Here is a 14,772-nt window from a genome sequence, read left to right as displayed (position 1 = left end):
CCACACAGTTAACAAACACACACAAAACCATATGACCATAGACTATACTGGCTGCACTCGAGGTTCACCTGAAGCACAACAAGTGAGCACCGCTCCAATCCCCAAATGTTTGATCGAATGCTTATATAGGTCATCATGTGCTACCACATGCCCCTCTTCATGAAACGTCTCAAGAACAGAACCCGATTCCTGCCTAGCCTAAACATTTAGCTAACTATGGCTAATCATGAGGTGGACCTGCTGTCATCTTAGATGGCAGTGCAGGGGCGGGGCCAGTGTCCTGCAGGTTACAGAGCTCACCCTGGGTCAACACACCTGAATCACATGATTAGCTCATTACCAGGCCTCTGGAGAACTTCAGGACATGTTGAGCAGGTAAATAAACTGGATTAAAATGAAGTCAGTGCACATGAAAGTCCCAGTGAGGGAATTAAAAAGCTTAGCAAAGAATGGCAAGTTAAAGATGTGTTTATTGAATTCATTATAAACACTTTATCAACCTTTTAACAACATAAACCGTTGTTCCACGATTTCTGGCACACCTTTAAAAGAAACATGCTTTATGTTAAGTAACAGCGTTTGATTTTCACACTGCACATTATAGCAAACATGTCCACGTTGGTCCTGTCCATACAGAACCACAGATTTGTGACTTTGTAAAGCTAAACTGTGCTGCTCTGTTATTTTTGGCAAACTCCAGGAAGACAGTCGCACTATGTTAACATAGATGTAAACACTCCAGACAAGAAAACTACCAAAACCTGTGCTGGTGTGGAGCAGCAGGGCCGTACATACACTGCCCGTGAACGCCGTGTTTCCATGACTGGAGGTGTCTTATGTGAGTAAACCAGCTGAAGCACTGGATCTGACAATCGTTCAAGTGCACAATTTAGTAACAGGACACATTTGAAACAAAGCCAACTGGTTTTACATTAAAGTGCTACAACAAAGTTTAACATCTGCAGCAGCAATAACTGCTTCATCGTGTCATTGCTGAGGTGGTAACAGCACATGTAACAGGAGGGCGGAGTCATTATGAGCTACAAGCCTGTCAGAAATCTCACCTTTGAGTCTTCTGAACTTCGTTTGTGAGGATTTCGTTGCTGTGAAGAACAACAGAAGAACAGAGTGAATATCTTGGTAAACAGAAAAATACAAACTGTATTCATTATTATTCACATATGCAGGGTAAACTAGTTCAGCCATTGACTGTCCTCTCCAGACTGACTGTAGCACTTCAGCCCACTGTGAGGCCAATCAGAGGCTCCAGGCATGTCAAATAAAGTAAATCAATACTGAAGTGCAGTTTTAAAACCCTCAGATTTACTGAGGAAAGTAAACTAATGTCATTGCTGTAAAGACTATACACATATACTCCACACATACTACGTCCATGCTATAAAGCGACAGCCCAGGGTGGACCTGGTCTGTCACACCCTCGTGCCTACCCCTCCAGCTTTCAGTAACTTCCTACGAAACTCCTCTGTTGGATTGTTGAAGGTGAGCTTCTCACAGCGGAGGTGGTTGACGGGCGGGTGACCTTCCAGGTGGAGGAACAAGTCATAATCAAAGCGAACTTTCTTCGGTTCTTCCTACGGAGAAGTGGAAGGAAAACCACGAAAGGGATAAACAATAAAAATCTATCATGCAGCACGTTACCCACATCATGCTGTTTTTGACTGCATCATTTAATTCAATTCAATTCAATTTTATTTATATAGCGCCAAATCACAACAGCAGTCGCCTCAAGGCGCTTTATATTGTACAGTAGATACAGAGAAAAACCCAACAATCATATGACCCCCTATGAGCAAGCACTTTGGCGACAGTGGGAAGGAAAAACTCCCTTTTAACAGGAAGAAACCTCCGGCAGGCTCAGGGAGGGGCGGGGCCATCTGCTGCGACCGGACTACATTATTCAGATCCCAAACACCACACTGTCTGCTAACGCTCTGAAGCCTGAACCATGAAATAACGGACAGAAAAAAATTTCCCCAAAAAATTGAATTAATTAAAATGTAATTTTCATATACATCCTTAATTTTGATTGAATTTGCTACATCTGGCAAAAAAGTGTTGTGCAATTTATTTACTTTCTTCAGGGGAAAATAAATAACTAAATCACACTGATTATGTACAAGAACTGTATTTGTTAAATATGATACACTAGGCACTAAGTAAGTACCACAGTAACACAGCAAACTCAATTCCTGATTGTAAATGACTCATTAAAAAAATAAGTTGAGAAATTTAAGGCAGCTTTCAAATGAGCATCCATGTTTTTGCTGGGTTAAGATCAACTTTGAGTTTTTGCTTTTGGACTTAGTTTCATTATTTTTACTGGCTTTTTTAGTTTAAATCACCATTTGATGAAATGATCACAGTTTGGGTTGAGACGACCTTTGCTCAGGAGTCAGCATCTGTTAGACGTGTTCGAAAGGCTCTCTGCTAGAAAACGCCAAAGAAAATAGAGCCAGTGGAACCAGTGGAACCAGTGACAAACTAAAACTCTGGAACAAATGCTGCTTCTGAATTTTGCACCAATAACCAATAATAGAGCTCTTCCAGCACTCCAAAATGCACCTCTCTCTCCACTGGATTTGCCAGTTCATGGCTCTGACCCAGTATCTGTGTGGGCTCACCAGTTTGCTGTGTAAAGCTTTGTTTCGTTTACATTAAATGTCTGCATTCATGACCTACGTTACCAGGTGTCGTCACCCAAAGTGCTGAGAGCAGAAAAGCCCTGTGTGAGAACCAGTTCATTTACCCTCACAAGGCAAATGTGACATCGCCTTTACTGGTGCAGGCCCAGCTGTGTGTGTGACCTGCTGCTTTGTTAGAGCTGCACACACCTCTGAGTATGGTAGGCCAGTTTTTTTTCTCTTTTCCAGCAAAAACACTTTCAAGAGCACAACTGTATCATGCGTACACTCCAGTAACCGCCACTGCAGAAGCTTCCACATAATACATAAAATGTTGCAACAGCTTGAAAAGACGCGACTCTTGATAGAAAAATGAAAACAGCTCTGAATGGACACATTTGACAATCAGCCTCTCCAAAGCTGCAGTTCAGGAACGACCTGGTGCAAACCCGACACATGTTCAGAGTATACATAAAAACCCCTTCATGGTTTAGAGGTTCAGGGTCTTACAACAACAGTGCATTACCCACAGACACAAACCCTGGCAACTGAGTGCTGCTTGTTAAATGTACCTTGTTTCTGAAATAAACTTCGATGGGCAAGATGAAGCCTGCGTATCCAGATTCCTCCACTTTGTACGGTGGATCCTTGCACACTGAAAGAGAAAACTGCTGTTAGACTTCAGCACCAGGAGGCTGACAGTTCACAAAGCTTGCTTTAAATTCATGCAGTTACATGAGATGCAGAGCAGCGCTGAGAGTGCTGCAGTCATCTGGTTGGGTTGCTGGGAGACGGCCGCTCTGACAAACACAAAAACCCAACCATTACATAAATCACATCCCCTCCACACCTGAACTAGGTGACAGGACTGTATTAAGACTGTTGCTTCACTTATTGTGTCATTAAACACACTAATCCTGCAGCTGTGTTCTCATGAGACCTCATTAACTCAATTTCTGCAGCCTACTCTGATGCATCGATACAGAGAGCGGGCGTCCATTACAACCAAAGCCTTAAACACACATGACAAGGCCAAGACGTCCACACATGCTCGTAGAGGAGGCAAACCAACTCCACTTTTTCACAACGGATCCCTCCTGAGTCACAAAACGTACCAGTGCAGGAAATGTACTAATTAAGTTACGTGTGCTCATTGAACAAAGGAAGCTTTGCTTAATTCTCAAATATTGTCCATTTGACACATCACAGCATGCAGCTACGATGGTGATGCGTGTGAATGTGTAGAAATGCTGTATGGATGGATGAGAGTAGAGAAGGACGACATCTTTCTCAAATCATCCCTCTGCTGCTGAAAATCACATCTGTTCAACTCATGAGGAAAGATGTGAAAGCCAGGCTGGATTTTCTTTCCTTCTTTTGTAATTTCATATTTAAATGTTTAAACTTATTGTTGTTAATAAGTTACAAACTATTTTACTTACTGGTCACAGATCTAATCCAGTAGTCTAAAACTATATCTGTTCATGTATTCATACTATGACACAGTGAGCAGTGGCACCCCTCAGTGTCCTTGTAAACACAGCTATGTGCTCAGGTTTCAGTGGTTTAGGTACAAAAAGCAGCCATGACCTGATGGAGCACATAATGATTGTTGTGAAACGCTAGCTTTTTTTTTTCCTTCCATACTTTTAAATCTGCAGCTGTTTGACAAAATTAAATGTCACAGCCTTTGTTAACCTCAAAATGAATCAGGATCCTTATTTTAGGACAGATGTGTCATTGACACTAGGTTTGTAACAATACTACAGTTTCAGTTTTAATACCAATAACCAGAAAAATACCATGGTGAAGAGTATAACTGCATCCTACACCAACAGAAGTAATGGTGAAGAAGTTCTGTCTTGAAAATGTCAAGTTGTTACCTTTCAACTAATTCTTTCAAATATAAAGTTGATTTAAATAAAATCAATCCTGGTGGCCTGCAGCGCTCCCCCTCAGCCAAAGAGATTTTCAGAGATGTTGTCCTCCGACCACGAGGTGGAGGTCAGCGGGATTCAAACTCATCTGAGATTTTCAGCAGATACACCTCTGGTATCAAGTTGAAAATCTTAGGTGACCTCCTCCTTCAGTTATCACATTCACAAGACTTTACAAAACCTTGATCCCTGACCTTGACCCTGAGACTCAAATCTGTCTGAGATCTATGGTATGAACTTCCCAACCCTACATCACCTCATTCTTGATGTATCACATCTGGACAAAGTGTGGTATTAGCTGTGTTGAAATGAAGAAGACAGAGAAAACAGAGTGCTTACTGTGAACGCTCGCGCCGCTCACTGCCTGGATTTCCAAACTCACCTTTCAGACAGCTCTTTACATCCTGGTAATTGCAATGCAAGCTTCACTGATCTCTGGAGATTCCTCTGAAAGGACTGTTCGGTGTTAAACACAGCTGTTAGCTGCATGCCTGACTTACTGCAGCAGTGCCATGTGAAAACAGGCTCTTTGTATTGATGTTCTTGCAAATATGTACCATTTGGAGTCAGTGATTAACATCTGAGTGCCTATTTTTGACAGCCCTAATAGAGACATTGCTTATGTTTGGAGAATGCTGCTGTAGACTCCAAAAACACGTCCCCACAATGAAACGAGGGCGTGGGAGTATTAGGCTGTGGGTATGCTTCAGTCCATCTGGAACAGGAAATCTTGTCAAGGTGGAAGGAATTATCAAGAAAGACATATGTGATGATTTAGAAAGAAAAGATCAAGCAGCCAAACCTGGATCCAAGTAATCGCTTTGTCACATTTTCCTTTGTCTGAAAAATGCCAGCGTCTCATCTGTTTGTGGGTTTATACTGATACTGATGTATGACCTTACATTCATACATCCCTGTAAAAAGGCACTTTGACCTGCAGGCACAAGAAACACTATCAGTCAATTGATCAACTAATCAATCAATCGGTCAATCACTGTTGCTCTACTAGAGACAGTGCTATTAACTTTGTTCCAAAGTACTGACCAACCAAAGCTGCACATCAGCATGAAGCTATGGTCCAGCAGGCAACAGCTGCTCCTGTTCTCTGATGAAAACTGCAAAAAGCTGAGCAAAAGCATTCTTCTTATGTCATGGTGAATCTGATTAGTGCTTATTTATGCACAGACAACACTAATTCGTCATGATATACACCGCAGGTGATGAAGAGTGTCTGTGGCTGACTGAGCAGAGCACCCAACAACAACCCTGCACTCCACCATCCTACACGACCTCTCCTGACTCTACATCACACTAATCAGGTAACAGCAAGAGCCTTCGACAAAATGAGGTCAACATTAAGCTCCTGAGCAGCAAGAGCAGAGCAGGGATGAACGCACACGCTAAAGTTTGTGTTGGAGGTCAGTTAGGCCGTACGGGTGGAGAGCCTCAGCAAGTTAAAGGTTAGCATCCTCCTCGCTGCTCGTACCTCTCCCACCCCGCTAGCACACATGCTAATGCAGGTCAAGTACAGAAGCAGGCTGCATACACACTATATCAAATATGTCAGCCTGTTAAGATACACACAGCTCCACAGAAACGCACTGAAAGAAACTCCCGATCAAAGGTCTGAGACTAACAGCACACACAGCAGGGTGAAACTTCCACACCGCACCTATAAAACCACCACAGAAGTGTTGGATGCTCATTGAGCTCCGGGGTGGCAAACTTTAATTCTTGCATAAGTTTGATCAATTTCCTATTATTTGATCTGATTTTATCAGCGTCAACATCATCAACATGTTTGATGAAGAGCAAACATGATGTAGACAATGTAGGACAACTCGAACATGCCTTAGAAGGACCGTTTACGAAGTTTGGATGAACGCCCTTCAGAGTCGTACACACTCAGATCTGATTTATGACAACATCTGCATATCATGATAATGATAACAAAAAGTAGCTCCTCAGACGTGTAACTGATGAGTCAGATGAAGAAGGAAGTAATAATTGAGCACACTGTGATTCTTTACGTCCAACAAAAGCTGCCAAACCAGTGTTAGAACAAATCTAACATTAAGAGAACCATTGAGAAAAAGTGAACAGCAGACAGAGAGACAGCAGGTTGGTCACATCAGCTCCAGTCGGTGCTGCTCCTTGTTATTAATGTTTTCCATGGGGGGGGATAAAGGATATGCAGGGTGTGATTGAGGTGGGTGATCTGCTGCACCCTCAAACGAAGCAGCCACAGGAAGAAGAAGAAGAGTTTGTACAGCACCAACACGCAGTCAATTTAATGCGCTTCATATTTTAGGGTAAAGTCCAAACAGACAATCTACGCAGGTGGAAACCAAACTACACCACCATCAGAGGTGGGCTTCAGGTGTGCACCAGTACTTCCTGTAACCTCACGAGGTAAGACATGCTGCACTACATCTGCTTACTAGCTATCATGTACTGGATATAAAGTCCCAGTATGGAGAGTATGGCTATAACAATGACTTATTATTCAGACTTATGGATATATTCATGTCAAAAAATGTTAACAAGTAATAATAAATGAATGCAACAGATACCACAGGCTTTCACAGGCTTCAGGCCCTAATAAAAGTCCACCAGCAGGCCACGAGTCTCAGAGCGAGTCCTGACTCAGGCCTTGGAGCTTTGTTGTGGGGAGGGACTGTAAAGAAAGACAAATGTTTTATGGTAAGGCCAACTGAGAGAGGAGTGAAAGAGCTTTCAACAGACACCCAAATAAATCAAGCTTCAATAAACCACTTCCTCAAACTTCCTTTCACTGATTGAACCGAGGAAGAGTTCGGCATTTACAGCCCAGTTCCTGTTCCTTGGAGGTGGCCGCCTTGTTTATCGGCACCTCCTCCTAACCCCATGCTTTCTTGTAAACAACAGCAGCCAGCCTGGAGCTTTCTTTGTGTTTCACCTTCATGAGTGGGAAGGATTTTTGAGGAATCAAGGAACAAAAAAACTAAAAAATAATAAAACAAATACCGGAACAATCCTGAAGCCCTTCGATTTCTCAGAGCTTATTTAATTTTCCTCCACGTTGCAAACTACACATTTCACGCTGTTTTCAGGGAGATGAACCATTTTTTATCTTCAAACTTTCCATAAAAGTGACAATTCTCTGAAATATCACAAACACCTTTGGAGAGATTCCCTCCATCTGTAGATTAAACGGCACTACAGAATCCAAATGAGGTGCTTAAGCAGCACGAGCCTCTGCTGCCAAAACAGCACCGCCTTCGCTGCTTCCTAACAACGTCTTTACCTCCATTTGTTCAGACAGCTTTGCCATTTGGCTGTCACCATGGAAACACGCTGGCCTGCTAACGACACAGTAGCAATGATGAAGCGCAACGGCGGCTTTACTCGCCGACTCGGGGAGCTTCTCCGAGCTACACACCCAATCGTTTGGAGAGTGAGAAGAAGTTAGACATGCGCCGTCTTCTGGCGTTCTCGCTCTGACTCCCTTCGATGTTTGGATTGATAACAAAAAACTGATGTGCTGACATATGAAGAAGACTATATTGAGAGCACTTAGGATCTGAGATCTTATCAGTGGACCTAGTTTGGTTTGGTGTTGCTACACAAGCCAATAAAGACCAGCTGACAACTGTAAACAGCAGCAGAGCTACATGACTGATGTTCAGCACCTTCTACATTTTTTGGTATCCCGACAGACCCCAGATATGTCCAGGTGGACATACAAAGCTTATATTTCATTTGATAGGCCAAGTGAAATGGAGACATGTTGAAAGGATGTCCACGTCCATTTAGTCCCCACCCCCACCCCCAAACTCTCTGGTTTCCAAGGCTACCGTTTACAACCATCTGTAGTAAATACCGCTGCAAAGGTTATCGTGTAAATCATCACACGACCTGCTGCCATTAAAGCAAACTATTAGTCCTCACTTCAGTTTGTAATTTTAATATCTGCTCGTGACGTTTTATTTCAGTGTGTAGGTAGGCGGAGCCTGTGTGGCTGTTTCAGTTAAACTGGAAAGGAACCATGTCAAGAAAAACAGCTGAGCTCAGATCTTTGTGCGAAGCACACCACATCCAGGTGCAACAACATGTGCTGGTGACTAATCTCTTAGTTGATTAAACAAGGAAAAAATTAGACTAACCAACTAGTGTAAAACTAGGAAACACTCAGGTATAAAGTTCAGTTTGAGAACACTTTAAAGGAAAATGTCAAAAATGAATTATAGGCCAGTCAGTGAGCCATCTGTGGGCAGATCAAACTCCGCCATGGATTTGAGCCCGGAGGGTGGGAGGGTGGGATTTGGCATCAATGTTAGCAGCAGATCCAGGAAGTCATGTGAGCTGTGAGGCAAGGCCTCCTTGGACTGGACTTGTTTGTCCAACACGCCCCACAGATGCTCGACTGACATGATATCTGTGGAATCTGAAGCCCAACTCAACACCTTAGACTTGTCCCAGTTGTTCCAGTTTGTGCTACTCAAAGAAGGCACCTTCTCCCACTGCTCCATCATCCTGTTCTGATGCTCAGGTGTCCACTGGTGACCCTTGTGGCAGTAGACGGGGGTCAGCGTGGACATCCTTACTGCTGTGCAGCCCCATGTGCAACAAACTGCGACACGCTGTGTGTTCTGACACGTTTCTATCAGAACCAGCATCAACCTTTTCACCAATGTGAGCTTCAGTCAGTCACCCGTTGGACTGGCACAAACAGGTCAGTCTTTGCACCCTGCTGGTTATCCCCTTCCTTCCTTAGATCAACTTTGATAGATATTGACCAGTGCAGACTGGGAACATCCCATAGGAGCTGTAGGTTTAGAGATGCAGTAACACAATCTTAAACCTTATGCTTGCCCATGTTTCCTGCTATTAAGGAGAAAACCTTTGCGTGCTCCCTGATCTATGCCACTCACCAACAGGTGCATTGAAGAGATGATCAGTGCCATCACCACACCTGTCAGTGGTGGATTTCCATATTACCACATCCCTCTAACCCAGGGGTGTTGAACTCCAGGCCTCAAGGGCCGGTGTCCTGCAGGTTTTAGATATCACCCTGGGTCAACACACCTGAATCAAATGATTAGTTCATTACCAGGCCTCTGGAGAACTTCAAGACATGTTGAGGAGGTCATTTAGCCATTTAAATCAGCTGTGTTGGAACAAGGACACATCTAAAACCTGCAGGACACCGGCCCTCGAGGCCTGGAGTTCGACACCTGTGCTCTAACCCTTCTTTTCCACAGTGGCTTCAGTGTGTTGGGCTGTGTCAGCTGGGTGCCGTGTTTCATTAACAGATAATCTTGTACTTGTGCTCCTCTAAAAACTCAACTGTGTGTCCCTCCAAGCAGATGATGTCTGCCACTGCTGAACAGGGTTGTCACGATACTACAATTTCAAACTCCGTACTGACACCACAGGGACGATTCTGACCCCTCCTGCAACAACACATGGTGAAGAAGTTGTATCTTCATAACATTAACTTGCTCATTTTTCAACAAATTTTCACAGTTATATGTTAGCTTTAACAAAATAACTATTTAAGCTTAAAGGTTTTATTTATTTTACATAATTTCATTACAGATTATTGCGGGAAAATATATTTCAGAATCTACTAATAAACAACGGGCGCAAACAAACAACGCTTTACCATCTACATGACTGAATTATTGTAGAAGAAGAACATGATTAAAATGAGTCTGAATTGGGGTCGGGCGACTGGATGAATATTTCGACTATCGCCGATAGGCTGAGCACACTCAGCCGGATGGTGGACACGTGCATGATCATGCAAGTTAGTCCAGTTTGAGTACTTTGCTCGTACTACACTGATTACATTGCTCTGCAATTAAAAAGTCTGTGGATGCACGAATATATCGCCCATCACTGATTATTGGACTGACGATTGTCAGTTGGAAGATTTTTACATATCGTCCAACCTTAGTCTGAATAAAGTCTCTCATTTGTTTCCTAAAATAAAAATAATAATTTAAAAAATTAGACAAAATATGTGTTATGTATTTAGGATGAGTACAGGATAAGATAACAAAGTTAAATACATTTAGAAGACAATATCATACAGTTTTGGTTTGATTACAGACCAATTTTTCTAATAATTAGGGCCCGAGCACCGAGAGTGCGAAGGCCCTATTGTATCTGCTCCGTTTCTTCTTCTTCTTCTTCTTCTTATTATTTCGGCAAATGAATCGGCCTTTTGAGGGCCTAAACATGCTCAAAAACTCATGAAATTTTGCACACACGTCAGGTCTGGTGAAAATTTACGTATTTTAATGTCCGTAGACATGTCCAGGGAAAATTGGCTCAGTAGCGCCACCTAGAAAAATGAGAAACGCGAGCCCCCGAGATGGGTATGACCTACATGTATAAAACTCAGAACACATATCTAACGTTCGGAGACGCACAAAAAAGTCTATTATGGCCATGTCCTAAACCCAACAGGAAGTCCGCCATTTGGAAGTGAATGTGACATTTTGGCTCTAATTTTGCCATTTCCATGCCTCGAACCTTTGCGAACTCCTCCTTGGGATTTGATTGCATAAGCTTCATCTTTGGTCAGTGTCAACTACACACCTGGGCCATGTTAAATTGCGGAGCTTTTGAGTTTTCGGGATACGGTGAGGCCGTGGCGCCACGGCGAATTTCGATGACTCGCCATGAAAATCTTATTGCCTCTCGTTCTGTCATACATTGTCCGACCTTGACCAAAGTGGACACATATGATAAGGCTCCACCCCTGAGCATATTTCAACTGCCATATTTGACATCAGGAACAGCGCCACCTAGTGGGAACAGGAAGTGTCATGTTTTACACTTTGGGGTACAGTATTGTAATGGGTGACATCTGCAGCCTCAAATTTCTCCAGGAAAGCCTTAAGGAGTTGGTCTTGGGTTACAGAGAAAACTGTGAGTTTTCGCTGAAGGGTGTGACCCCAGCAGCATGGCGAACATTGAGGTCTCGCCATGAAGAAACAAATTAGTGTAACTCAATGAAATCCAATCTGATCAGTACCAGATTTTACAGGGATGATGTCAGACCTGCCCTGAACAGATTGATATGCCCATTGTCAGGAATACGTAGAGCGCCACCTAGTGGCAACAGGAAATGTCATGTCTTTCATTTTGTTGTACTGATTTTCACAGGTTCATCGTGGCCACCTCAAAAGCGGTGAGTATCACCATCAGTCCCTCTTGATGCTTCTGTGCGAAAATTGTGACTTTAAACTGAACGGCGCACCCTGGTGGCAACGCGGTTCACCATGAAAGACGAAGTGGCTTTCGAGGGGCTTGGAAATTTTAAAAAGTCTTGGAATTTGGCCCAAACCTCCAATGAGATGAGGGCTTTGTTGTTATGTGATCATTTTCCTTGAATAGTGAAAAATGGCTCCACAGCGCCCCCTACAAAATTTCAAAACATCAGCCCCTGCTCTGTGTTTTATTTATAAGTCTGAAACCTGGTAAGCTTATGGAGGATATCAAGATGTACAAAAAAGTCTCTTGGAGCAATATCCCAAATCCAACAGGAAGTCAGCCATTTTAAAATTAAGGTGTAATTTTAGCCACTTTTTCGCCTCTTTTCAGGCCTCATACTTTGACGAACTCCTCCAAGGGATTTCATCAGATTAACCCGATCTCCTGTGTGTGGAATCTAAAGACCTTTGTGATGTTAAATTGTGAAGCTTTTTACGTTCAGGGAAACGGGGTCGTCATGGCAGCACGTGGAGTTTCAATCCCTCGCCAAAAAGCAGTAATCTGCTGTCACTCAAAAACACAATGTCCAATCTCTCCCAAAGTTCGCAGGCGTGATGAGACTCAAGGTCGGAAATGTTTGTTATCCCATTTGTCAGTAATGGTTAGAGCGCCACCTAGTGGGACGACTATAATAATGGTTGAATTAGATGAAATGTTAGCTGGTGGTTAAATGCATGAATTCCATCAATGTGACATCAGATCGGACGTGCTGGTTTTAGGTGTTGGGCTTGGCTTGACGTGCTGGGGTGCGAGGGCCCTCGTATCGCTGCTTGCAGCTTTAATTTCATTATTATTATTACTATTATTATTATTATTATTATTGTTATTATTGTTATTAGTAGTAGTAGTATTGTTTTAGATCAGGGGTAGGGATGGGTATCGAAACCCGGTTCTTGTTGAGAACCGGTTCCCACTGTTTCAATTCCTTGGAATTGTTTGCCATTTTTGCAAACGATTCCCTTATCGATTCCAGTCGCCCCGAATGACGTCACCACGTTGCGGAGCGTCATTTACCTGGCAGGAAACATGGCGGCTCAAACGCTCAAAAGTTTGGTTATACTTTATGAGAACGGATGACAACAGGGCAACTTGAGGGAGGAAGCACTATGAATATGCAAAAGCATTTGCTCACAAAACACGCGATAACCTTAAATGAATGTCGTGTTTTTAATTCCGCTCCGGACTCGTGAATCTCAACCCAGCAGCAGCGGTAACGTTTGCACGTCCTCTCCCGTTAATGCGGCAGGTAAATAATCAGCTAACAGTGCATATTATGTTAGCGCGATCTGCCTTATTACAAAACCTGCCTTTACTGTGCATTTAGGTGACCATGATGAGAGAGACAGAGTCTGGCTGGCAGTTGTCGCTGCAGTCTACCGGTAGCGTCTCCTTTCAGGCCAGGATAGACGAATGTCACCGAGCAGTGACTAAGTTTGTGGTAAAAACCTTGCACCCATTTGCCCCAGATTTTCGGTAAGTGAATGTGTTTAATTGTAGGCAGGGACATTACTGGATATTCTTGTGTAATTGCTACAGAATAATTTATGTTATACTTTGTTATTGCTACAGAAGATAATTTATTTTATTGTTTTACATTTACAATTTTATTTCCTGGGGACCCTGTGACACCCCATTGAAGAGCCGTAGGCTGTGGATCTCTTAAGATCTCACTGTTGGGTTTGTAAGGCCATGTTACTCCTAAATTTCTGTCTTGTTCAAAGAGAAGATATAAAACAAAGTTCTAAGCTATTCGACCTTAGTGTTCTCTTTTTAAAAAGAATCGATAAGAGAATCGATAAAGAATTGAATCGTTAAACAGAATCGAAAATGGAATCGGAATCGTGAAAATCTTATCAATACCCATCCCTAATCAGGGGTGTCAAACATAAGGCCCGGGGACCAGGATCGGTCTAGCAAAGACTTCAATCTGATCCACTGGACAGCTGTAAACACTATGAAGGAGGGCGTAAACTTGGCATTTTTCTTTACGTTTTACAGCTTTTCCCAAGAGATAAAGGGCACTGATACTACACTAAAATAATAAAACAACAGAGAAACAGTTAAATCAGATAATTGTGTAAATTAAAAATGTCCAGTTTTAGAATTATAGGTCAGTAAGTGAGCTACCAGAACTTTACTAATTTATCTTAGACATTTCCTTAGAATTTAATTCCAAAGAGTCACGCTGACAGATTTCTTTCTTTATCATGTAGAAAATTGAGACGTCCTGGTTTCCTTATTTTAAGATACTCGGAGTCTAACTTCTTTACACTGACAGAAAGGGGAGTTTCACTGATCTGGCCCACATAGGATAAAGGTGGGCTGTATAAGTTCAACATTACTGATCGTCCTTACTGTCTGTGGAGCTATGTGATGAACAGTCTGGGTGGACAGTCTGAAGGTTAACTGTGGGGTTCTCCAAGGTTAGCTGCTGTTGGTGACACTGGTTTGTACTGGTCTGGGAAACGTTTGGAAATTCATAAATGAATGTATGACACACTAAACTATTTATACTTAAATAAGGTTTGTATGTAGTAATATTATTGTGTCTATTACAGCTACTACTCATCTTATACTAATTACTACTGCTGCTATAAATGTAAAAAAAGATGCATGTAGACACATACTTCACCTTATTATATGATTATTGTCATCATTGTTATTACTGTATTATAATAAGCTGAAGCATCAGCCTGCACCTCTTCACTCACTAATTTGTGTTGTTATTTATGTGATTATTTGTGTCAAAACATGAAAGGTGAAACGACACCAGGACGTAACATTACACAGACAACATGTGCATGACAGAGAGGACTTTCAGTGATAACCTGACTCTGCCAACCCTGCACTACAGGTGTGAAATAAATGCATGCGCATGAAGAAACAACGCACATTAAAAGTATGTATAAATGTATACGTGTGTGTGT

At 42.5% G+C, this 14,772-nt stretch overlaps 1 protein-coding gene and 1 long non-coding RNA gene across 3 annotated transcripts in view; one reads left to right on the top strand and one right to left on the bottom strand.

Annotated features, from left to right (window-relative positions):
- The window catches only part of mllt3 (MLLT3 super elongation complex subunit), a 32,015-nt gene that overhangs the window by 16,235 nt on the left and 1,008 nt on the right, over positions 1–14,772 (bottom strand). The window contains 3 exon segments of the mRNA XM_003460027.5: positions 1,065–1,103; positions 1,449–1,592; positions 3,215–3,297. Coding sequence (XP_003460075.1) covers positions 1,065–1,103; positions 1,449–1,592; positions 3,215–3,297 — 266 coding nt within the window.
- LOC112842775 (uncharacterized) lies at positions 382–14,709 on the top strand. Of its 2 annotated transcripts, none has more exons than XR_003214795.1 (3): positions 382–838; positions 5,797–6,991; positions 14,604–14,709. It is a non-coding gene; the product is annotated as an uncharacterized LOC112842775 (long non-coding RNA). The 2 variants fall into 2 exon arrangements; XR_003214796.1 differs by lacking the exon at positions 14,604–14,709 and having other exon boundaries at positions 5,797–5,898; positions 6,891–8,490.

This window comes from Oreochromis niloticus, linkage group LG3 (genome assembly GCF_001858045.2).
Source record: "Oreochromis niloticus isolate F11D_XX linkage group LG3, O_niloticus_UMD_NMBU, whole genome shotgun sequence".
Taxonomy (NCBI): Eukaryota; Metazoa; Chordata; class Actinopteri; order Cichliformes; family Cichlidae; genus Oreochromis; species Oreochromis niloticus.
Note: the sequence above shows the minus strand (reverse complement) of the source record. Positions and strands in the feature narration are given on the sequence as shown.